The 26,528-nt window shown below is 44.5% G+C and overlaps 1 protein-coding gene across 4 annotated transcripts in view; it reads right to left on the bottom strand.

Moving 5' to 3' along the window:
- LOC142765684 (mitogen-activated protein kinase-binding protein 1-like) overlaps positions 1-26,528 on the bottom strand; it is a 42,611-nt gene that overhangs the window by 4,239 nt on the left and 11,844 nt on the right. For 2 of the 4 annotated variants that reach the window (XM_075867122.1, XM_075867123.1), the window contains exons 9-22: positions 26,050-26,415; positions 25,211-25,333; positions 25,082-25,145; positions 24,814-24,928; positions 19,890-20,193; positions 18,664-18,861; positions 17,862-18,037; positions 17,683-17,778; positions 16,625-16,651; positions 11,674-11,788; positions 9,973-10,101; positions 3,216-3,447; positions 2,030-2,470; positions 1,039-1,265 (exon numbers count right to left, since the gene is read on the bottom strand). In XM_075867122.1, coding sequence (XP_075723237.1) covers positions 1,039-1,265; positions 2,030-2,470; positions 3,216-3,447; positions 9,973-10,101; positions 11,674-11,788; positions 16,625-16,651; positions 17,683-17,778; positions 17,862-18,037; positions 18,664-18,861; positions 19,890-20,193; positions 24,814-24,928; positions 25,082-25,145; positions 25,211-25,333; positions 26,050-26,415 — 2,613 coding nt within the window. The remainder of the gene's footprint in view (positions 1-1,038; positions 1,266-2,029; positions 2,471-3,215; positions 3,448-9,972; positions 10,102-11,673; positions 11,789-16,624; positions 16,652-17,682; positions 17,779-17,861; positions 18,038-18,663; positions 18,862-19,889; positions 20,194-24,813; positions 24,929-25,081; positions 25,146-25,210; positions 25,334-26,049; positions 26,416-26,528) is intronic. The other 2 variants (XM_075867125.1, XM_075867124.1) reach the window with 2 other exon arrangements.

Here is a 26,528-nt window from a genome sequence, read left to right as displayed (position 1 = left end):
TGCTCCATGCGTTCGAGTCGAAATCGCGTGCCAGAACTCGCACTGAAAATGGTAAAAATGAGATTGTGCTCATTATGTAGCCCCATTGCCCTATTTCAAACTGTGAGTACTGTACATGGTACTGGGATGGAATAAACGAGTCACTACAGCATTTGGTGCTTGAAGATTACTCATAGCGCCAGACCAAATTGTCGGTGCGATGCAAGGCAAGGCTGTGTGCGTACGTCGCTCGTGGATTGAAACTCGACAATTTAGGATGGAGTAATGCAGATGCTTTCATCTCCACCATCATCAGTTTGCTTCACATTGACATGATTTTGACTCGAACACTTGCATCGGCGCCAACATTACCCTTAGTAGCGAGATTCATAGCGTCGCAATGTCACTGCTCTAAGCAATCGCTCAAAGCAGTCGTTCTGGTGCAGCGTTTCAATTCATGAGCACTATGCCTATATTTCTTTGCGACATGCATTATGACTGACTGTCTATAACTGTGTGAAACAGATGTAATACGTTGCCAAGGTTTCAAACAACAAATTGAAAGCAAGTGGAGGTGTTAGAATAAATTACAGCAAATTTTACAGCAATTGAAAGAAACTACAATAAAAATAATTACCCCATCACTGTGCAGCAAGTCATGCTATATTTTTTCATAAACTGATTTCAATGACCCACTCAAATTATGTGTGTTAGTTACCTGCTGGCAGCGAGAATTCATATAAAAAGAAAAAAAATTTAAACTCCATTCGAACTGCCCCACGTTAAACATAGCATTGCTTTCCCCGGAGAGGTGGTGCGCAGCAAAATATTTCGACTAGAAGTGAATTAAAGCAACATCAGGCAACAAATATGCTCAAGTTACTATTAGCACAATGCCCACGGTTTCTTCCTTGAAAACAGTGCGCAAAAATAGTGAGAGACAGTCGCATTTCCAAAATGATGCCGTGTTACAAAGGGATGTGCACTGTCATTGAATGCTGCGTCCTTATTAACTCTAATGGCAAACACTTCACCAAGCAATGCCACGTGAACTCGTACCTGGGTGGGACCCTTGACTGCCGACTCATTATCCGAGGAAGAAGAGGAGTCGTCAGACATCTGCACAGGAGCTGCCCGCCTGCCGGCCATGTGCAGGGCCCCAAGGCTGGCACTGCGCAGCATGCCTTGCATTGGTGTCAGTGAATGATGCTGCTGCTGCTGCTGTTGTGGCTGCTGAGGCTGTTGTTGTTGCTGCTGCTGCTGGGACCACAGCCCAACCGAGTCACCTGGATATCACCAGAACAAAGTTTGACTATCACATTCTCATGGTTGCTTGCTCAAATCTCACTGCATCCGCGGCAGAATTGCAATGGTACAGATCTCTGCTTTTTTATTTGAAATTCCTTTGAGGCCTGTCGGGCAATGTGTAAGTGGGGCTCTAAAAATAACATTATTGAGCAAGAAAATACACATGTATCAAACACCGCAAAGGAATAACACAGAAAAAATTGAACACTTCGTACATAACACGTACATAATGCAGAATACATACTGAATAAGTACATGATACATATATAATACTGGTACAGTAAATAAAATTGTGCTGTTTTGATGGACAATGAACAACCTCAGTGAAAATGTGCAATTAGTTAAAGGTGCCTTGGTGAATGTACTATCTATGGAGCAAAGTAAAGAAACTGTTAAACTTTTTGAGGTCTGCTGTAGGGCCTCTCCCCCTCCTCAAGAAAAGGGGGTGGGGAAAAATAACGTGTCCTACGCTTTACAAACTCTACGAGCTCAGCGATGCATTATTTGAAGGCCACAGGTTCCGTCCCCGCCAGAAGCAAGTTATCCTTTCATCCACTTTTTTCATATTTACATCACAATTCCCACAAACATCCCCCATACTTTCCTTGGCTTTCTTGTCTATTAGTTCTAATTAACATTGTGTTTAATAATAAAGATGGCAATCGCATTGAATTCAAACTAACTGAATTGTGTACAAAGTAAAAGCTGTAAGGGGTGCCTCTGATACCCGAAGCTCGCATACCCGAAGAGTATGTGAGCCGACGCCTGGCTGAGATGTCGGTCATGGAGGCCGTGCGGCGAATGAGGTTCTCCTCGGGGTTGGCCGACAGCAGGTCGCCGCTACTCTTGCTGCTACACCAGCCCAGGGCGTTCAGCTTCTGGCGTGCCTGGTTCAAGGCTTGCGCCATCTCCTCCCGCCTCCGGCTGCTGCCCGAGCCCAGCGAGGAAGGCTCCGGTCGGTGGTGGCGAGCGGACAGGCTCGAGCGAGTGCCGGGACTGGGACCCGCCGATGCCAGGGACGGGGGCGTCACAGGCTGCTCGAGACTCTCGTAGTTGGCGCGCATGAAGTGCTCCCGCTGGCCCAGCTTGTCCAGGTTTTCGGTGCTCACGCACATCGACAGCGGCCGCAGCTCAGCCGTGCTGCTTGAGTCTTCGTCCTCACTGTTGGCTTCGCTTTGCAGATCTGCAAGGCAACGACTGCAGCGTGAAGCCAGCATTTCCACAAAGAGCGATAAGCATCGCAGTCAGAACGTTCATAGGCTGTAATGAAGAATGCTCAGTTACAACCCAAGAAAAAATCTACGTTTCGCCCACAATCACAGCCCAGAGAGAATATGCATAAGTGCGCCGACCAATAACACTTACCTATTTTTATGACATAAAGCACTTCTTGTGTATTTCCGATAGATGTGGTAGTGCTTCTCATTTTAGTTCAATTAGAACTAAATGGTGGTAACAGACATAGGCAAAAATATAACAGCATTCTTTTCATGGGCAGACGAAGTACACCGAGGCACAGAGCAGTACTTCACCACAGCCCAGCACTCTACGCAGAGACCAGCGGCTGAAGTTCAAGAAACGAAGCGTTGCGCCTCTAAAACGAACGTCAAAGGCAGAGACCCACAGTTGTTCGAACAGCGTATAACCAACTGAATTGCTCTGTTGTCAAGTTTTACCAAGGCGGCAATTTCTGCATGGCACCTGGCGTACGTAGCAGACGAAAGTGTGCGAATCCCCCCTCTCATGTCATAGACGCAATTCGCAGCACAGCTATCAGTCGCACACCAGGCAAATAACAGCTCTCACTGTACAACAGGAGTTACCAATTGAAAAGCCTAGCCAGAGACACTTTGGGGACTGCCGGGGCCTAATCTGGTGCAAGCAAACAGAATGTACCGGAGGTCATCGATCAAGACTGCTCTACAAACCTGGGGTACTGTTGTATACACGTCGGTGCGGACGACGGCGGGGCAGGTCGGCCTCTGTGACCCTGAAACTGCCAACGGGCTCGGCACCGTTTCCGTCTTGAGGCACGGGGTAGAGGACACCACCGCTTCCCTCCGTGTCAGAATGCTCGTCCTCGGCATCGCCGTCTTCCATACGTACACTGCCGCTCGCTGCACTGCTTGAGTCCCCTTCCCGGGCACCTCCACACGGGAGCTGCTCTCGACCGCAATCAACCAATCAATCAAACGAGTCTCCAGAAGACCACATGCAAGAAGCGAGCACTTGAGTATACATGAAAGCTCGCACGTCGAGATCGTCAATCTCTTTATACTTTGAAAATGAGTCAGAACGAAGAATCAAAGGATGTCCCTGTATAGAACCACCTTTATCACAGTATTAGGCCCTAAGAAAATACCTGGGAGAGCTTAAAGGACTAGTATTAAATAGATTTCACTAACGTTTACATACTCATGGCATCACCAGGAGAATACATTGCAGCTTAATGATACTACCAACACAACAATTGATCATGCTTCTTTAAGAACTGCAGGCAGTTGTATCAAGAGAAATTACACAAATAGATGATTTCGTTACAAAGCCAGATAGAAAAAGAGAGAAGAAGAGAAGTGAAGGCAGAGAGTTTAGCCAGACTTGGTCCAGTTTGCTACACTATATCATCATCATCATCTTGTTTCTATCTCTGCTACAGTACGAAGGCCCCTCCCAATGGTCTCAAATTTACCCTGTTTTGTGTGACCAGAGTCCAACTTTTTTTGTTTTTGTTTGAAACAATTTTCTTGTCCATCTACGTATGTAACTTAAAACTGAGGACTGCAGTCCAGAGTGGGCAGTGTAAAGTTTACAGCGAACTTATCAATTTAGGTTGGGTTTTCTAATTATGAAAAAAATCTTGTTATTGATATTTTTTTGCTTTGCCTCTTTTAGTGTGAGGCTATGGTCCATGCAGCTTGAAATATGGTTCACCTAAGTATATATCGCCTGGCATTTATCGGTTCAAACACACTGTGAATAAGCTCCTTGCGGTGCTTAAATGTGTGCATATTAAAAACAACACCCAAGTTGTATGAAAACGACCCAGCCTCCTTGGTAATCGGTCAGTATGCAAGCAGGGCAGAAACACTGTCTAACCTTTCATAGCCTTTAAGAACTCAAAGCCTACTAAACAAATTATTTTTATATATACTGATGCCATTTTCATGAACTATATATTCTAAGAAATTTGAAACTGTAAAAATATTTGAAAAAAATATTTTTATAAAAGTGCTACCAGTATGTGAACACAGCCTTAACGCAAAGCTACGCTACTTTTTTGGCATTTAAAATTCGACCTATCTGGGCTCCACAGCACTATGTTTCTCATGCTGCTTTTGTTTTTCAAAGAGTACTGAATGCTAGAAATGGTCGGTTCCATCGTGAAGTAGGAAGTAGGTACCAACACCTTCTCATCGTCAGTACATGCACACAAAATTCACAACTTCAACAAGCCTTTACAACACTTCCACGCCCATAATACACTTGCAAGCGAAAGTGCACAGACCGTGGGTTCCACGAACAGAATCACTCCAAAATCTACACACAGCCCTTAATTTGTCTACAGTCTGCATTTGGGTCCTACAATGCACTTGCCCCTCATAAGGCTGTGCAACTAGGTGGCCATACTGTTTGCCAGACTAACCACTGTCTGCGTAACTTTGCTCACAGGTGTAAGCGGCTCCAAGATGTTGAGAAGAACAGGCGAGCAGGTGCAAAGTAGTACCAGGGCGATATTCTCAGAGAATCACTGGGTACATATGACTACATTGTGTGGTGTTGTGGCGCCATCCGTGAGTAGGATGTGCACTGTGTATCGCGTAGTGCTGTGTGTTATCTATAGATGTTGCTGACTGGCACACGTGACTGACATGTACCGATGCCGTGTGTATGCGTGTCTACCGTATGTTGTGTGAATAAATGGCCACTGGTCGGCCGAGTTGTGTTTTGGGCTTTGGAGTTCTGGTACTTTCTCTTATGCTTCCGTGGTGTCGCGAACACGGAGCAGAGGGGCCGTGCAGGAATGGCACCCGTCGCGTCCAGCACCGCTGTGTCTCACACGGGTCCTCGTCGGCATCTTGCCGCCCCGCTGCCGTCACAGCGGCACTACACATTGCACTGCTCTGAACTTGTTCACTGTGGTGCACATGAAGTTGACAAGTTGTGCAGCTCGAGGTTAGCGGTGCAGTCACAATGCAACACTATGTAGTAACGGAGAGTTGCCAATTGTACGCTGCATGCCTTATCCGCTTATATGCGCTCCAACCACGTAACTTTGGGCAGTTGTGAACTGCACATGAATCAGTTTCCTGTACGTATACGTACCCCAAGGTGCATAGACACAGCAGATGCACATAGCTGGTGTTCTGATGGTGCCTACAGCCAGGTATAACTTTAGAAAGCAATGGAATGTTTACTTCAAAGGCAGACACGCACAAGCCCGCATAAATGCTTGCATAAAATAGGCTGTTTCAGTAGTTTCTCTGTCGGAGACCATTGCATAGTATATGAGCACGATCAATTGTTTAGTCGAGAATGCAATAAGCTCCATGACTTTAGTCATCAGGTGGGGTCTCTCCTACGTACTGACAGAACCTTGCACAAAGCTAGCACAAATCGACAAGAATCGGCAAATTCTTGAGCCAGCCTAGCATCATTTGAAACAAATAGCGCAGTGCCAAGGATGACATTGCTTTGTCACCGAGATGGGTAGTGAGGTGCAGCGCGTTGTGAAACTGGACCAGGCGGTGCCATCGAATCGAACAAACCTGTTCTAAGGCCGCAATCGCTTTTCCAAGATTTGATGTAACTTCTCATCAGGCGCATTGGCCAAAGGCACTCCTGGTGCCATGCCAAGCTTGCGGTTTCTACACAGTGCCTGTTGCCCGTACATATACGTCAACATGCTTCGTGCTAAGTCACATGAAATCCTGCAAAAGCAGCATGTAGACATATGTGCAAGAGTAATAACCTGAGATTATCGCCCTAGAAGTACCACGTAACTTGCACAGCATGCTCAGTCACGTGAGAAGACGAATTATTACTGTAATGAAGCCAAAGAGCTTGTCTACAAAAGGAAGAGGGAAGCACCCATCACCAATAGCGGGTTGCCTTCACGGCGTAGCACTCTTTAGGCAAGGTCAAATCAAGACTCGGTTGCAAGATGCAAATGACCAGCTGAAGTACAAACCGCACACGCCAATTGACCCACTGACGGCAGTCACCAGTGGGGGAATGTATTTCGAGACAGAAAAGATTCTGATCTCCCGTCGCTATCGCAACTGATACCTTAAAAGAAAATTGCAATGATGAGCTGTGTGGCAAATGTAGTTCACTAGCAGTGGGAGAAAAGCGCCAGTTTCATGCGCGCCCAACAATTGGTCAGAAGGGCGCTCGCCTGTCACTGGACTTCCCAGTGAAGTGCCAATTGCTATAGGAATCGAAGATACAGTTGAGCCCGCTTATAACGAACCTGAGCGTGACGCGGCATCCGTTTGCTGCATCTAGAAGTTCGTAGTAAATGAAACACAGCTTTTAAACAAGTTGAGTGAAAACATAAAATTTTCTTGCCCCAAAAAGTCCGTGATGCACGTGTTTCGAAGAGCAGAAGCGATAAGGGCGGTCTCGAGTTCATTTAAAACGGCAGGGTGGTTGTTCGCCCAGGCCCGTGGCATAAGCTGCATGAGGCATTGGCTCCGAAGTTTTGTCGTTCTTGCAATCCCATTCTTTCAAATCGCTCTCGTCACGTACTTCATTCACAATGCCCCAATCTGTGCACAGTTTCACAGTGTGGGCATCATCATCAGCCGTAATTAAACTATCGCAACAGATGTCCCTCCCGCTCTCCCAGGTCGTAGTCGACGATAAGCTGCCACAAATCGCCACCGCAATGGTCCTGTTCAGAAGCTTCAGGCTCGGCATCGGGCCCGACGTGGATGAAGTCGGCCTCACGAAAACAGTTTCGCGCGCATGTAGCCGTCACCACAGCCCACAAAATATTCACCATCTCCAAAGCTGAATACCGGACCGTCTGAAGTGGCAAGTTGGCTGCCAGGTGGTCAACAGCTATGAGCAAGCGCTCCACAACGTGGCACCTAACGCAGGGATTACACTCAAGCCAAGTGGTCACACTTCCGACATTTTGTTGAGCGGCAGGAAAAAGCGTGCTAGTCTCCCGGCGGCCATCATGACCACACACGCACACCAAGAGCGAGCAAAACGCGCACACATGACACACATGCCAGAAGGCGTGGAACAGGTCTGGGTCCGTTTCCAGTCAGAAAACGAAACTAATTCCAGCCAGCGTGGCGGGCGTTGCGGAGCGGCGGAGAAAGGCAAAGGCATTTCCTTCCTCCGTGGACAAAGGGGTTGTGATCAAGAGAGGAGAGCAGACTTACGAAAGAAGGGCAAGGAGTTGTGATAAAGAAAGGGGAGGATGCGGCAAAACGGCAACCTTAAAAACCAAAACACACGGGAAGGAGGCAGGTTGGGTAGCTTGCTTGAAAGGTCCGCGAAACTCGCCCGTAAAAAAAAAAACTTGGAAAGAGTGCCTACGCGCGCAGAAGTCAAAACACGGCCGCCTGGATCGGTGCACGCAGCGGCGTTCGAAGAGTAGGCGGCCGTGGTCAAAAAATCGTTTCGTCGCACTGGCGGATTTGTGTGGCCTCACGGACTTCGATATTTCGCGATTCGTTCTGCGCTAATTAAAAGCCGTTCTCGCGCTTCTGAACTCGCGCAAAAGGCTGCTGAGCCGAGTGCGAAGTGAGCGGGAACAAGTCCTCAACACAAAACGAATCGCGATTTATCAGAGTCGGTGGGGTAGCGTACGCGAGTGCACTAGACGCAGACTATCGGATACAGTCGGTGGTCGACGATGTTGGCAAATGGTCTGGTCACTCCAGGCCGGCGACGCCAACGACAGTACTAGCAATCAAAAACAGGGTAGATGGCCGACCGGTCTTCGAAAGATTGGTGGCAGTGTGAAAACACGGGCCTCGTCTGGCGATGCGAGGTGCTCAGAGTAGTATGGGGGACAAAGGACGGAGGGGTGCGTAACAAAAAGCAGTCAGGGCATGGAGGAAGGAAACAGCTTTCCTTCCTCTACGGGTCAGGAAGAGCGGCAACTAGAAGGTCGCGGAGGCAGGGTCGGCGTTTGGGCCCCTGTATGGGCACCTCGCCGATGCCTGATCGGTGGTCGAAAGTAGTTTTCCGGGAAGTCGGCAGACCACTAACTCCGCTGTAACCGATCAGCGGCGCTCGGAGACGTTTGTTGTAAGTGCGATGTTGTGCCATTGAACCAATGTATATTTTCATGGTCACACGATATTGTTCGTTTTAAGCGAAAGTTCGTTTTAAGTGGGGCCGTTATATGTGGGCTCGACTGTACTACAACCTGTTCTGCCTAGAAGTTTCATTGTCCCACTAACACCCGGTCACTGCATTCGGTGGAATGACAAGTACACGCCGTTGCTACTTCAGACGGTACATAGCACCTTGCAAATGTCCTCGCCTAAAAAGTATGTATATACCATGCATACTTTATGCCGCGGTTTCCTTGTAGACTACAAACCTAGGCATGCATCGGCAGCTCCTCTCAACATCGTGGAGCCGTTATTCAGCCTCAAACAGAGAAGGAGAGAAATATGAGAGAAGAATAAAAGGACAAACATGCTAAGAAGTCTGCCAGGAGAGCCGGAGTAGCACCCAAGCATCCGCAAAGCACCCATGCTACTGCAAAGCACTGCAGCATGAAGAGAAGAAAGAGAATAAGCACATTATTCTAACATCTATGAAGGGTAGAAAGCAAATGCCAAAGAGTGCAAAGAAATGTACAACGCACACTACCTAAGTTGTGAAACTAAAAACCAAAACACAAATGCAGGCACAGTCAGGACTCGGTATAGGCTCAAACCTTATTATAACGAAGTTGCATATCACATAAAAAAAATAAGTTTGTTATATCTGTAAATTCGTTATAAAGGTATATAACACTATATCTACTGCAAGGCTATTCTTCATTTACTTTGTTATATACAGTGTTTCTTTATATCAGGGTTCGTTATATCGAGGTTTCAGTGCATTTTTGTCTAAGTCGACTACAGTTGTCGGTTCACGATGAATGATAATGGCTCAATGAAGGCTTTATTGAGGCCTGTTTATGCTACATTGTCGGCCTTCACCTACCCATGCTTCGGACCATCACGCAGCGTGAAATGTTTTTGTATATTTATATAACGAGTTTTATAGCTATATTTTCGAAGTTTTCAGAACAGCTTTTAGGAGAACCAGACTCTTATTGAAACAAAATTTATCTGAGGCAACAGAATAAGTGAGTGGATAAAGATGACTTTTTAAAAGTTATTCCAAGGTATACACAACTAATACAGTAGATGTTGCCAGAAAAGAAAAGTGTCACGCGCAGGTTGAGCAAAAGCACTGTTTTTAGGTCAGACCTCCTCTTAGGAAATAGAAGGTATGCTAGTGCGTCTCCATTTTGTTCATTTGTTGTAGATTTGGTCCTTCCACACCGGACTACTCTGAACTGTTCGATGTTCTATAACTAACCTAGCTCTACCTTTAGTGCATCACTAACAGGTTGTCCAAAGTTAGGTGTTGGCGGGCCGCCAGTAAATTAGCGTTAAGGCTTTGAAGTTACTGGCAGGCAGGTAATAGCAAGTCGGCCGATACCTCTTTGCCGTTCTCAAAGATTGCGCGAGCGGCGTCGAAGCGCTGGGCCCAGCGACCTCGCGGCTGCGGAACAGGTGGTGGCGCTACAGAAGGCGGCTTGCTAATGGCTGGCTGCTGCTGCTCCATCATCTGCAACATTCGCATCATCATCAGCCTCATCACCATCATCATCACGTGTCTCCAATCAAACAGGTCATAGCAAGTTCTTGCAGGAGAACAAACCCGGGCTGATGCCAATGTATGCGCAGGAGCACGACTGGATGGTGACTGCACGACGAAGTTCCAGTTATGACAGCGGGTAACCTACATTGGCCAACATCGTTTAGACAAAAGTAGCCATGAATTGGCTACTTTTGTCTAGCCTAAGCTAGCTATCATTTAGTTTAATGCGTTTCCATCAGAAGGTAGACTGTCAAAAAGTGGGCGAGCTTGCATAAAGCCCGCCATAGTTGGAAAATGTTATTAGTTCTGCTGGCACATACAAGCTAGTACTGGCTATCAAGGATACACAACTATTGCTTCGTAGAGAAGTGTTTAAGAAATTAAAAGTAATATTCGTTCATTTCTCTCAAATGTACTGCTAAATTAATGCCAATTTTTCAATTTTCTAAAAATGTGACAGTATTATTCCACATAAAAGAAACGTTTTTTTATTAGTGAGAGCACAGCATCATTGCAATTCCTTGCCTGCATCATCATTCTCTTGTATATAGTTCATAATAAGCAAACATTTTGCTTGGCACCGAGCAGTAGTGAAATATAAGGCAGATGAAATATCTTGATGACCAACCAGTGGAACAGCTAGACAATGGCTATCTTTTATGGTATTGACATTCTACGTAAGTACAGAGATCAATGTACACGTGATACAGGTGATATATTTCATATATATATATATATATATATATATATATATATATATATATATGTGTGTGCACATAAATGGACTATTACAAGCTCTATACCTTTAAGGCTTATTCACACCGAAGGCGACGTGGCGAAGCCCGATTTCTGAAGTGGCGAGGTGGCGAATGCGTGAACCTGTTCAGACCGCATGCCTTCTTCGTCTGGCCACGCGGCAGAAGATGCGGGCATCTCGCGATTGTGCGCACGTGTCGCTATGAAGTGTCAGTGCTTCTCCCATTTGTACACCCGGGCCACCACCGCACCTCCGCTGCGTGGCGTTCCGATTGGCTGCGGCAAAGCGTCGAGCCTCGGCAGGCGGCAAAAAATTGCTCCGAGAGCAATCAGCCTTGCCGCCTGGCTTTTCTCCCGCTTTCGCCATCTGGAGAGGAGGTTTTTCCCGTTTCCTGCGTTGCCGCCTCGCCGGTTTGGCCGCCCCGCCTTCAATGTGAACGAGCTTTTAAACAAGACAAAACTGTTCACGCCAGATTTCAGTCACATGCATGTGTTGTTGGCGTAAGCTTGTGACAACGTTACTTGTGTATTTTTTCCACCTGAAAGTTCAAACTGCGGTGTTTATATCAGCCGCATGTTTGCAGTAAAGCAGCAGTTGACAACAAGGTGCTTGTGATGGCATTTTTTCGCCTTTTTGCAGTGATGTAGCTGTCGCACCTGTTAACCATGGTTTATTGTGACAGAAGTTCTACTGCAATCTCAGCTGCTCAATACCTATGCAGATACAGTACATTTTCGAAATAGAGCACAGAAAGAAGACGACAAGAAAATCATTGGCGGCACCTGTTTCTTGGCCCACGAGGGCAGGGGCCCCAGCGAGAATCGGTACTCGGGAGACGACTCCTCCTGAGGGCTGCCAGACACCAACGGTCGTGCCACGGCCACAGAGGACGACCGCCTGCACGCAGAGAGCCTCGAATGCCTCACAAGAACACCATCTAAGAACCAAATAAACAACAGATGGGCTCCCCAGTCGCCAGGAATATCTAAGCACTTGAAATTTCAAGTACACTCGTACCTCGAAATAACGAAGTATCGGTTACAACAAAATAAATGAAGAATATCCTTGCAATCTACAGAATGCTAGGAATACCCTTATATAAAAATTTTTCCGATGTAACGAACTTAATATTGTATTCGATGCAACTCCGTTATAATGAGGTTCGAGTGCACAATGTGAATAGTCCACATTTGTTGATTTGAGTTTGATCTGACAATTCACTGTTCAAAGTTCCCAAACATTCATTTCTTTGCGAGAATATGTAAGAAAAATGGAGGCACTTTTTAGAGTCCCAAAGGAGGTGCAATGGTGGGCTGTTGTACTGTACCAAATAATTCTGTTCCGTAGAAGCTAAGGGTTATTTTCTAAAGTCACCACCTCCTGAGCATACAAAGTGTTGTGCAGCATTCTATGGGACTGTGTATATAGATATTATTAGTATTAAATAGATATTAGAAATTATGAGGGTATATAGAAATTATAACACAATAGTTGTTTTTAAAATGAGGACATAACTGCTCAAGTTGACATTTGATTACCCTACACTAACATTCTCTAGCATATAACATGCACGAAGTATACAGCAACTGCAAAGCTAAATTCGAAGAGTGCTTACATGCAAGTTTAGCTGCGAAATTTAGTCTCGTGCCACTGCTTCACAGTAACGCAAGAAAGGCTCCTTCACAAAAACATGCAGGGATCTTTATTTCGTTGTTGTTTGTTTATCTATGACCAGACGTACACAGGGACAGGTTACACACATATGGTAATTGAGCCGATTCCCCATTTGTTGCAGAGCTCTACTAGAAGAAATTCAATTTTACTGCTGATGCCACAGTCTTTCTTAACTTCAGCTTATGAGTACATTATTCAATCGAGCCAAAATGCCTGCCCCTGTCATTTTGTGCAGGATTGCTTGGTGACATGAATAAAACCACAAGCCTCAGATTAAGTGCCATGCGTTAAGACGAGCCAGAAACGGTGCCAGAAAGCGACATTACTTCAAAGCACAGTGGCTCGGCATATTGTAGCTAGCTGTAGCAAACTCTCCTTGCAAGTAATTGGAACTAGCAAAATTAAAATTTTGAGCAATAACATGCATTTCTAGATTTCTGTACTTGCGAGCTCATTTTTTCAATCCTCAAAATAATGTGAACGAAATACTGGCACTGGTGTTCTAGATAGCTTGAAATCCGTGCTATCCACCTGGACCATTAGCATGATTGTGATAGCAGCATTCAATCTTTGCTTGTGTATCAACATCAATGCCACCAGCCTGCTTTTGCTAGGATACCTGTCCTTCAGAGCCAGACTTGCTTTGAGAAGACTGTGAGGAGCTGGTCATAGCTGCCTACAGAGGATGTTGCTACAAGCATTACTAAAGCCAGGACTGGAAGAGTATTTCGCAGTACAGAGCAACCAAGACACCGAGGGACACCTAAATGCCCGCAGTACAATGCCGTGAACCTCTTGATCAACCCTATCAACAGCGTTATTCCTCGTAATATAACGATGAAAAAACACTCCCGGCACCGCTATAGTAACCTTCGTGCATATCTGAACAAAAGGCACTGAACGTCTGCTGCGAGCCCTGAAAACTGCTGTCTTCGTTTTTTGAGATTGCCGAGGTGATCGTGGACAGTGGCCTATATTGCTGACAAGTCAAGAAGGAACCAAAATTAGCCCGAGTCAGTCTCTGGCTATCTAAGCGGTTGCCATGTCATGACAGTAATTGCCGCTTTTGTGGTGCAAGTTAAAGCTGCAAACAAGCCATTATTTTCCAAAAGCTCAAAAAGACTGCTCAGCGATGTTAAATTCTGTCCAGTTGCCCAAGATATTCAGATGGTATATGTAATGCACCAAAATGAGACAGTTAGAAACATGACATTGTAGAATATTTCATGTACTTTCAAAAAGACACTAACTGGAAACATTGATAAAATACTCTTTGAAAGTCTCCAACTGGAAACATTGATAAAATACTCTTTGAAAGTCTCCATTTTCAGTATTCATGAAATGATTGACGAATTACTACAACACAAAATAAAAGTTAGAGCTTCATTTTTCTAGTTCTTTTGATCAATCTGAGGGGGATTATGTTCATTGGCATTTGCCCTTTAAGTGGAGCAGCAACATATGGTCAACTTAGCCGTTTGTCCCAACCAGCCTTAGCGTCTACAGCACTCAAGAATCTTTCAATTCCGTATTTACTCCCTTAATGAATACACTCTCACAATAAAATACATCTCACAACTCAGTCGTCATAATTTGGATTTTTTTCATAATTTGAATTTTTTTCTCCCACTTAATATACTCCCCATCTACATTCATCCGCTGCAGTCTCGCAAAAGCGACACATGGCGCATCCTAGCCCGCTGGATCTTTCCCGTTTTTTATCATGCCAACTTCTAATGGCCACCTTGGCTCGCTACCCCATTCCCCCTTGCCCACTGCCGCACGCAGTTTTGACTTTCTTTCGATCTGTGCATGGCACGTCCCCCGATGTTTTTTAATTATCCGTACGCCACAGTGTTCACGAACGGTGCGAGTGTAGACACATCATAGCTGACAAGCACACAGCTAGCGAAGGTCATGAAACTGCCCGTGCCAACCAACGGTCACGTCCTGCAAACACGAAACATTAGAGACCAACCACACGCACACGATTTTCAAGCAACCACAACAGAATTTGCTGCCACGAAGAGAAATTCGTGGCCATTGCGTCACAGGTTTCTGGAAAACCAGTGAACATTGTTTGTCATCCAGAAAACAGCATGATGATTTAGGAAAATATAACAACACCCCTGCTTCTCGCTTCAGTCGCGATTCCCTTTTCATGCTTGTTATCAGGGCGTACTTTAAAGAACACTAGGTACAGGCTACCTTTTCTACAGTCACTTCTCATGTGGACAGCGAGGCGGCGGCGGTATATTCGGCGCTAATCTTGTTATCAATGGTTTGTTTTGACCCTTTGATGGTAGCTTGCTGCAATGTCAATGGCGGTGATGCGGTCATCTTGCAAGGTTGTCACGAAGTTGGCAAAGTGTGTCATAGCACATGCTTCTGGACGCCCCTCAAGATCACACCAGATACCATTATTGCTGTTAAATGATTGCGACAAAGGAAAGCCGCAAAACATTCATATGGAGTGCGCAGGCGGTGCGAGGGCAGCTTGCATAAGATGGCGCCATCATCCGTCGAAGATGAGTGAAGTGCAACAAAAAAGTTGTTTGCAAACAGTGTATGCGTAGGTCTATTGCAAAAGGCTAAGCAACCTGATGCATGCTCATGCCAAAATGACAAAATCCAGGGCGAAATTCCTAGATTGGCCATGGCAAAAATTTATTATATGAAGGATGTCTCCGGCTGTTTCTTTGTTACATAGAGTTTGCAAGTACATGTGCTTTGATGAAGTAACGACGAGTATAAAAGCACTTTGAGGAATTCGTTATATAGAGGTTCGTTATAAGCAAGTTTAATAGTATAAGGTATCTCTTTCTATATTTTTTTTCACTCAAGCCTCTATTTGTATACAGCACTGTTACCTATATTCGCAATGGCTTTTGCCAACAGCCTACCTAGTGCCATTTTACAGCAGCCACTGGTACTACGTCAAGACTGTACCAATGACCTGTTCATCACACGCAGCCTCTTCTCTACACTTCAAAACCTTCTAGCAGAAGTTAATTTTGTTTTGTTTTTTACAAATGTTTACCGACTATATTGCTACCAGCCAGTGCTGTTACCAAAAGCCCTCAGGTAAGTTGTACAGCTGAAAAATACAAACCTTGGCATGATGAAATTTATCAATTACCAAGTATAGTGCTGAACGTGTGACTTCATTGCATTGAACATGGACTAAAACCCGAAACTACCATTACGGTTTGAATGTATTATGTAAAATACAAGGACAAGAAAGTGTACACCACAAGCGCTTACTCACGCCTACGCCGTAATGTACCAGTACCAACTCACTTGCCTCTCCCTTTTGCTTCACCGAACTGCCGTTTGGGCTCACTGGAGTCTGTGCAATGCTAAGTGTCGTGTCCAAACAAACGAGAGGCAAAATTTTGGCTGGATTATGTTCCTCAAAATTCTGCATTAACGATTACCTGTTAAGCACAGTAACTACGTGAATGCAGGTGTGTAGAAATTTCTGCTTTGCCTCAAACTATTGGTGACCGGAACGCACTTACAATAAAGTTTTATAAAGCCACAATTACATCTCTCGCTCAATTGCAATGCTAAGAATGATATTGCATAATTTATAGGGTGTTTTACAGATTTTTCCCTTGCAGTAAGCTTACTACTCTTTGTGAGCGGACATATTAAAAAAAGATGTGTGTTTCCAAGTTGCTGTAATTCCCCACAGAAATTGCATCGTCCAATTCCAGTATCGATAAAAAAAGAAAGGAAACTTGTCAAGCCGAGTGTTCGTGAGGCTGCCAGTAGCAAGACACGAGAGATGCGCAGAAACGCTACAAGAAGCGCAAAATGAGTTACTGTTAGTGAACATTACTATGCACACTGTGGATCGAGCATGCAAGGCAGGCGTCTCTGCTTCGCAAGATCGTATAATCGACACCAGACACGGCGCCAACGGTTTATGACATCATGCGGAATGCGGCACTCGTCTCCGGGAAGCCAACAACCGAGCGGGAAGTGCCAGGAAGTTAGCGTCCGAAGAGCAGCCGTGCCCACAAGTTACGCGCTACAGCGGCGGTCTGCACTCACGGGTCTCGCTCGGCCTCCAGGGCAGCGCTGCACGAGAAAGAGCGGGAGGTGCTCAGATGTATTGTTCCTTTCCTGCAGTCATTACCAGCTTTTTTTGCCGCTGTGTCAAGCATATTATGAATCACTGTTCACTAAAACACAAACGAAATACAGTGACCTAATATATAGTCTAACTGGAGCTCTGGGGGGAAGTGAGAGCATACAGTGCCGGCAGATTTAAACACAACATCAAGGACTTTAGTATGACTACTGGTATTCCCAATTGTTCAAAATAACCCCAGTGTTACAACGAATCTGGCTGTCAGGGTAATTTTAGCTCCGATAAAAGTGTTTCGGTTGAAACCAGTCCAATATGACGTCAACTGCACATGGAAATTAAAGTATGTGCTTAGCCCTGAATTATCGTATTCCGATCCCTGTGCACTGTACACTGCTTCACAGAAAAAGTCTGGCTCTCCGAGTGCTAAGCACGATTCCACACGCAACTTTTAGAACCTTATTTTATTACAGCTGTTAAGATAGAAGTTGTCCCTGAATGGCACCAATTTATACATCTGGCCATGCACAATTGATTTGAAAATCCAAAATCACAGTCAAATTCACAGATAGGGCTAGTGACAGTTTCAATTAACGACATCAATCAAATACAACAATTTAAATTCCTATTCCAACGGTTTCAAATACCTGCACACCCTTAAAACACTTATGTTTTTAACTTCAGAGTAGAGCATATTTATGTAGAGTAGGTTGACAGGCAATGCAGAACGTTGCTCAAGCCGTGTGCCTTACACTGCCAGGGAAGTGTTGCTTTGCTGCATTTCTTTGTAAGAACTAACAATGTTCCCGTGTTCACTGTACTTTTGTTAAAAGAATTTGCATATGAAGGCCTACTAGCTCAACAGAGAAAAGCGTGAAATGTGCATCAAGAACGACACTTTTTAAATGCAGAGTGGCAATTAATTGTTACTATAGTAAAGCAGTACAGGCATGACCGGGGCCACACGAATGCAAGCTATGCCCCGAGTCCGAGAGTGGAAATTTTTTCCTTTGGCACGTACCTTGCATCCTGCCAAGTGGTGGGCAAGGGTACACCGGCCTGGTTGCTAGAAATCACCTGGCTCACTTCTGGGGGCAGCCGCCAGACGAAGATGCAACTGCGAAGAAATAGGCAGTGGCCACCTCGTCAGGTCTAGCCGCCTCGAGCCAGAGACAAAGCGGAGACGACAAGCAGACGCACCTGTCACCCGACACCGAGATGAGGTGCCGGCCGTCGTGACTGAACCTCAGCCCGGTCACCAGCTCCGAGTGGCCCAGCATGGAGGCCAGGCACTCGCCCGTGCTGTACTCGTACAGTGCCAATGTTTTGTCCGTGCAGCTAGTCGCCAGGTATGTGCCTGTCGGATCCAAAGCCACCTGCCGCGAGAACCGTTGTTTAACATGGCCTTACCAGTAAGCACTGGTACCAGGAAATGTGCGCCAACACGGTGACTTAACCAACATTCAACATGAAACAAGTTTTACTCTCTCTTTCACTATTTACTTTTAATGCCCAAGAATGAAAATTCTCATTAACTGGTTTGTCTATAATTGCAGGATCATACAACATAAATAAAACAGAGAAACAGAAAAAACGATCAATATTACATATAAAAAGCAGGAGAATTAAATATAAACAACAGAAAAAAAAAGAAGCATTTTAAAAGGAATGTTGTATAAAGCTATGTTTAGCATGTCACTAGTTAAGTATATAATGCATCTGACGATATCGTCGATAAAAAATTAGTTCAACAAATGTATTGTATCGTTAGGTTCAACCACCTCTGCTGTGTCCGTGTGTTCCGAGAGGGTGGCTCATTTCGGGACCCCACAAGTGCTGCGATTCATGCAATACTTCGCAGAATGACAGCACAGCTGATAGATAGCACGGCACACTCTCAAAACCCAGCCTTATGCTTAGGCCTTCCAAGTCACTTCAGTAACAGAAGACCCTAATTTTCTCTGTTCCAAACATCGACTGCACGAAAGAAGCAGCAATGTACCTTGATCAGCGTGCCCTCCTCGGCTGGACTACCACGGAAGCAGCGCGTGTTCTTTCCCGAGGCCAGCGCGTAGACTCGAACCTGCCTGTCCTGGCAGGCGGCCAGTACGTGCTCTTGCGAACTATCCACCTCCATGTCGTAAAGCGTGCTTTTGCCCACCACATGGTGTTTCCGCGAAAACACCGGCGGGCCTTGTCCCTGCATTAGTAGGGCAATTAGGGAGGACACTTTTCAGATGCACTACGGTACAATCTCTTTGAGCAGAGCCTCAAGAGACTGGAAAGATCTGTTCTGGTTAACAGGAGTTTCGTTAACTGAGCGAAGCAGCGTGGGACGTGGGACGAAAATACGTGGGGCGAAAATACTGTAAAAAACAGCTGAGACTGATCCAGCAACCTTGAATGTTACTGGGTGTACTGTTTATTAAATATGGCATTTTTTGATAGAAAGCAGGTGAAGCTAGAATATATTTCAAATTGTTCTTCTTAGGGGAAAAATTGTTGAGATATTCCGTGATCTCGTTCGTGGATAGTAAAAAGAATTTTGGTAATGATTAACGACTTTTTTTTTTACATTCACCTATTGCAAAACCTACGAACTAAAAGGTTGTTGCTCAGGTTAAGCAGTAATCCCATTCAAGTTGTTTCGTTTACTCAGATTCCGCTTTTGTATGGTCAATCACCTAGAACATTTTATAACAAGACTAGTGTCAACACGACATTCCAAGACCAAACCGAACGTGAATTGATCAAGCAGTGTCACGCACGAATCAAATACTGAATAAATAACATCCACAGTCAAATGTAAAATGTACAAAAGGGCCCTCACATTCTGTATATAGACAATGTTAGTACTAATATTATGCACTTACAGCACATGTTACAAATATTTGCTTGTTAAAAATACAAATAGAGCACTAGAAGCCAATAAACAGTTCCATTACTTTCTAACGACTAATCAGTAATCACAAACGACAGTGGTTTAGACAAGAACTCTACTTTCCGAGAGAACTGGTGCACTCCGCATTGAAGTGACTGTGTTTTTCATGTTTACACGGTCGCTGAAGTAAAATTTATTGCAGTTTCGCTTGAATTTTATACTTGACCATGCATAGTTGGCAATTTTAATCAATGGTTGTCAATGAAAAATATTCAGACTATTCAAAGAATATCAGGTTCCCAAGTTTTGGCCACCCAAACCAAAGGGCACCCATGAGACGCACGTACCTGTTGCGCCTTACGGAACACTATCGACTTGTCGGCACCGCAGGAGATCATCTGCAGTGTGCCCGGCGGAGAGTCCCGCACGAATCGCACGGCTGTGATGGAGGAAGAGTGGTCATCCAGGGTCTGCTGGAAGGCATACTCCTGTTCCACGTCGAAGAGATGCACAAAGCGGTCGCGGCTGCCCGAGGCCAGCAGCCTGCCACTCTCTTCCGCAGGCCCCGAGTACTCGAGGCAGAGCACTTCCGAGTCGTGCGCCTCGATCTTGCAGACCTCCTGGGCACCTGTCCTCTGCAGCTGGTGAATGCTGCGCGTGGTGGATGTATAAACAACACGTCATCTGTTGCCCTGACAATACTGAAGAAATTGTGCATTGTACGGCACATGTGGGAGATGTAGGAAATGTGCCGTTTATTTTCCTGCACATACTTAACATATCAGAAATGTACAGTCATATCTCGCAAATTGGGAATGCATATACGCATATCTGACGTATCACAAATGTACCTCCTCTTATCCAGCGTATATTGTATCAGATAGATTTCAGCTATCGGCCTGTGAATATTTAACGTATTAAATATTTATCATCCATCATTACGTGCATATTTCACATATTGGAAAAGTATAACGTATTGGCGGCCTGCACATATGGAATGCATTGGCTATTGTCATGGGTGCATTAAAAATCTACCAAGAATGTCTTTTCTACCGTCCTGAGCATACAAAGCAAATTGGGAACGTATAGGCTATCATTCTGCAAATATTGAAGGGATTGTACCATGTATTGACACGCGCTTACCAAACGAGTTTGGAATGTGTCGTCGGCAGTGGCCTGGTGTTCGAGTTGAACATATGTAAGGCCTAATATGTCTATTCACGTACCCACAAACAGTAGCCCGTCCCCACAATTATATTATGCACCTTTTTTTAGGCTGCCTGTTACAATAAAATACAAAACCAAGTTCGTATCCATGGCAACAGCCCAATCGAGAGTTGATGACAGAATACACTTCTATCAAAACTATGACGTACGTCGACTCTTGTTAATTCAAACACGAAGGGGTTTCTGAATTTTGTTTGAATTATCAAGAAGTTTGAATTGTCAGAAGTTCTCAGATAGATGACTCTGGGTCAGGTGGCACCACACATTAAGATCAGGCATTGATTTCATCACATTTAAAAATTTTAGGTGTTTTTAAGCCCTAATTGCACGCAGTAAACAGAAAGCAGAGGTGTAAAGTCCACAATTTATTGGCCATTTACTGCTGATCAGACCTTTCAGAGAAATCGTGAATCGCCAACTGTTTTATTGCTATAGGTATGTGCCTTCAGCACAAAGCTCTCTACATCAGTTGAGAAGCACACGCATGGTGCTTCGTTTCAAAATGTTTGAAACAAAGCACCATGCTTGTACTTTGTTTTGTTTCAAACATTTGTTCGGTAATAAAGTTGTTCAAATAATAAAGTTGTTTACTACTTGCAAAGCCTTTTTTCCTTGAAGGCCTTAGGTGCTTATTTTTCATTTTTAGACTGTTAGGATGATATAAGCATACCAATACAAATTTTTAAATAGTAGTGGGGAAGAAACAGATATTTTCTGGTATGGACCTGAAAAAAAGTATGAATCAACCAAATGATGTAGTTTGAATTAAGAGGCTTTTAAATACATTGAAAGAATAGAGGGCCAATCAAAAAATTCGATTTTTTTTTAGTTAACGAAAAGTATGAATTATCAGAGTTTAAATCATTGTGAGTCTACTACATTCACGGTGTAGCTGGCACCATGCTGCTAAGTAGCAGTAGTTATGGGTTTGAACCTGAGCAATGAATTTCTAGCTAACAGTACACACATTAGTGGGTGCGCCGATTTATGCCACACAAATGTGCTGCTAAGCCAACAGACATGCGAATGCAAAGACATCCCTTTCAACGTCGGTGTGTTGTACGCACCAACTTCAGAGGCATGTCATACACGGTGTGTTTCTTCAAATGGCTTGTGAAACAGTGCGCACATTGTAAAGGCTTCCTGAGTGGACAACAAACACTCATTTAACTTTTTTAAACTGCGTATCGCAGCAGAGGATCACTTTTCTGAAGACACCGGCATGTTCGACAGTGGTATGACGTGCCGCTCTCAACGTCAAAAATATAATTTTTTTTCTTAGCTTGAAACGAATAGTACAGTCAAAAACAATAAGGGCATCCATTTTGAGCTAAACATACAGTAATTATTTTCATGCAAGAATCAAACTTGATTGATTGTGGAATACATTAAGATACCTAATTGCAAGCTCATTACAATTTATTACTGAAACTCACATGAAGCACCGTATTATCTCATTTTCTTTCTTGGGATATAATGTTGAATTCCCTGAAATTATGTTCTATGAGCTAAATGAATTTTCAGACAGAGCATCATAACTTTCACCAGAAGAAGATACAACCCATTCAGTGGCGATGTGTACAACAGTACTTATCAAATCTAGAGGTTTGTCATGCACTGTGCACCACTTCAATCGGTTTGAAATGGGGTGTGCACTTACGTGCACGCTTCCCGAGTCGCTCATCTAACTACACTGTACTGTGTATACACTGAAACCTCACTATAACAAAGTTGAATCTTTCTCTAAAATAAGTTTCTTATATACGAAAATTCATTATAAAGGATTGTTACCAACACTATAGCTATTGCAAGACTATTTTTCATTTACTTTCTTATAACCGGTATTTATTTATATCTGGGTTTGTTATATTGAGGTTTAAGCGTAGCTGCAGTGTATGACTCTGCTGAAGACACTGCTGTGCTCGACGAGCTGTCCAGCGTGCCCCGCTTTGACTGCCACATCTTTTCTCTCCCTTTCTCTCTCTCTTTCTGTTTGCTCGGAATGCATATATGTCATAACCAATCGCCCATGCGTTTCAAGCCTGAGAGTTGATTATTTTTATACAAAAATAGAACATGAACGCCTTTAGAATAAATAGGTATTAAATTATATTTTGATTGATATTAATTACTAAAAAAGCATAAATAAATATGTAATGCAAATGAGTTCTGCAGAGACCAGCTAGGTGGCAGAAGATTTAAGAGTTTGTGGCACAAATTCACCCTGCGAGACAACCACCCACTTTTGGCACGAATTCACTCTTGCGCTGCCATTTGCTAGCTTCATCCATTTGCTAGCTTCATGGTTAGCTCAATTGGTGGAGCGACCGCCTCGGAAAGGTGTTGGTTCCGGGTTCGATCCCCGGACCAGGATGAATTTTTCGGCAACTAAGAAGCTTTTCTTTCCGACAAATCCGTATTAATTTCCTTGCGACTTCGTGCCACAAACAAAGTGGTTGTATATTTTCCTTTTTTTTTAACAAATAAACATATTACCACCTTCTCTATCTTGCGATAGAATATCGAGTACTTTGAAATTAAGTTGTGTAAATTTGACACATTCACCGACAATTCATCATACTTTCGGACCTGAAGTTAATAGAGACTTTTAGCTTGTACGTACACTTCCTTACGTTAACGTGTTACCGGATACCGATTTGTGTTTACTGTCTTTGTGTTTACTGTTTTAGATCCTCATACGTTAATGCTCACACACGTATGTAAATGCGTGTACCTTTACATTTTTGCAAACAATAGATCGTGATGCTAACTCCATTTAACTTACATAGAATTGAATCACCATTGCGGCAAAACCACAAGACGTCTTTTTATCTTGTATAGTATCCTCGTATGCGCAAAAAAGTGAAAAATACCAGGTTACTGCAACGATAGTGTCAACATCTTGAGACATTTCGTGCAACCACAGTCATGAACACGTTGACTTACGCGTAATGTTTTTGAGGTGAAAATTAATAAAAAGGTAACTCATTTGTAATAACCCCGCCGCGCGGTTTTTGCACCAGACATACAATGCATGATGTTTCTGCAATAACAGTTTTGTGATTACCTGGTTCACTATGGCCCCGCTAGATGGCGACAGCGATCTACTTTGTTGGGGGCTCGCACAACTACAGAGTCTATGTTCTAGGCAATTCTAGCTTTGGTAATCCGGCTGAAACATTGTAATCACTATTGGCGCTCGCACTTTGGCTTATTTTAACTAGATGGCTCGAGTCTATGCAGGGTGCATACCGAGAATTCCTATAAACAAAGGTGGATTTGAGAGATAAGGGGGAAAACGTAAAGCTTAAAGCCTATCCAGTGGGTAGTTTACGTTACGTAAAGGTTTACATTCCGTAAAGCCATGCACATGCGCAGATTATATGAGGTATACGATAACATGGTAACGTAAAGAAGTATGCGTACAAGCTAAAAGCCCCTAATATGCCAAATCTCATGTTGTCAGAGTGCCTGGGGTACACAAAGCTCCATCATATTGAGTTGACTACTTCCTAAGCGACTACTGCCTAAGCGACTACTGCCTAAGCGAGACTAAAGTCCCTAGATTTCTTTCTTCTTCCTTGTTAAGTGCCAACAAGACAACCATTGAGGTGCCGCTGACGAATCACATTGGTTAACACTCATTTACAGTAGGCATGTCCTTCCTAACGCATTTCCAGCATCTAGTGAAGTGTGTCGCCAGTCACTAATGATGGTAATCTAGTGGGACGAGAAAGGCGTGTAGAGTTCGCATATAGTCAGATGAAAGCCACATGGCTAATGCAGTTAGATGTAGGCGGCTTTGTAAGTTTTCTGAGTTATGAGGAACATGGTGGCAGTTGTCAGCACTTAGATCTAAAGGGAAAAATGTAGGAACATTAGGCAAGCCTAACAGCACCTGCTGCGATGCAGAGACCGGTGAATTTTCCTTAGCAACGGTATATAAACAGCACAACAGGACCGACTAAACTGTCACCTTACTATCCATAATACCGTGTGGGAGCTAAATGTTAATGTTCACACAGAAAAACACACCCAACGTACCGAATGTTGCCCGTTCGGTCACCCGAGGCTAGCTGCTTCCCGTTTGGACTGATGCAGAGGCAGCGCACACCGTTCTTGCCGTCATACGTTGTGTCCACCTTGTCACTGCTGCCACCTGCATAATGTAACTGCTCACATCCTGGTTTCATCCCAAAGCCGTCCATCAAAGGCATGCAGTAAGTAGCCAAGGTAAAGAAAAAAAAAAGCTCGCTGTTCGAATCCTGTAAAAAGGTCGTTCGAACTGCTCCTTGGACTGCTACACTCTTACCTTGGACATCGGCATCACAAATGAAGGTCAGGTTCGGGTCCATGTACAGGATACTGAGAAGCTCCTGGATGAAGGCACATAAATTTGAGGAACGTCATCTAAGAGGTACGAGGTAACGACGGTACTTACGGGACAGTAGATGTTGCGACTACCAGCTGTCCCTCGTTCCAGATTCCACACTCGGATCGTGTCGTCACTCGAACAGGTAAGAAATGTGCCTGCCGGCAGCAGATCTCCATTGGCCGGGTAGTTCTGTGCAGCATCATCAATCAAATTTTCACCAGTGACTCTCGAAAAGCCTATGCAACACACAAAATCAAGTACCACCATGCTAAGCCAAGACAACGTAATAGAACTCAAAAGCAAGTTAGAATGAGGTAACATATCATTGACTATAGAATGGAACATGATACTGATACGCATTAAAAACGCAAAAGGAGGTACGGAAACAGACGTAAAGCTACGTGTAACCAACAAGCCCCAGCCTTAGCTTTTCCAATCTATTAACAAATATTTTAGGTGACATGTTACGGGTATCTGAGCAACCAAACATTTACACATTAAGCAACAAACTGCAACTGGACAGCGAAACCTATGAAGAGTGGTCCACAAGATACAGACTACTGCATGAAACTCTGAGGTCGTCAAATCCTCCTTGTTCAGTTATCAGACGTTAACATTCTAAAATAGAGCTCTTCGAGTGCCCTTTGGTGACCCTCATGCAGGTTTAAATTGACAGAGCAATAAAAAGTCGTTACAAAACAAGCCTCCAACGATATAAAGTAAAGCTTGACTGTAATCCCATCTCTACTGTGCAGCATTCAGAATTCACACATTGCTCCAAGCTGCAAACTTCCATGCCCGACACCATCAGAATAGAAACTAGAACATTGGATATTTAAAAACTTCAACTGAAAGCCAACAAACAGCATTGAGTAATCTTCCCGTGAACAATTTCATCCACTGACCTCAATGCCCCAGATGCAAGCACTGTGGAAAAGGTACGAGTGACACTTCCCGATGCGCTTCAAGTCGCCAACATCCCAAACGAACAGACTGTGGTCGTTGTAGACACATGTCAGTCGCCGGTGCACCTCGTCGAAGCACACAGCGACTGTGTGGGGGTGACGGGGTGGTGTTGAAGCTCCGCCCACTACTACGGGGGGTGCACCACCAACACCCGTCGCGAGGGCCAGGTCCAGACCCAGCGGGTGTGGCCGTGGCAACGTTGCCAGGAAGTGTAGCGTCGACGGACTGAAGCAGCGCACTACACCGTCCGCACAACCCACGAATAGGCAGTCCCGACCCACGGTGATACAGTTTGCACAGGTACTCTGCATAGTGGGAGCACGAAAAAAAAAGCAACAACAAAATTTCGTACACAATGACAGCTCACAGTTCCTCTAGCCCAATTCTCATTGCCTACTTCACTGCTACTTACAATGGC

The sequence above is a fragment of the Rhipicephalus microplus genome, chromosome 6 (assembly GCF_043290135.1).
Source record: "Rhipicephalus microplus isolate Deutch F79 chromosome 6, USDA_Rmic, whole genome shotgun sequence".
Classification (NCBI taxonomy): Eukaryota; Metazoa; Arthropoda; class Arachnida; order Ixodida; family Ixodidae; genus Rhipicephalus; species Rhipicephalus microplus.
This window is presented reverse-complemented; position numbering and strand designations above follow the sequence as displayed.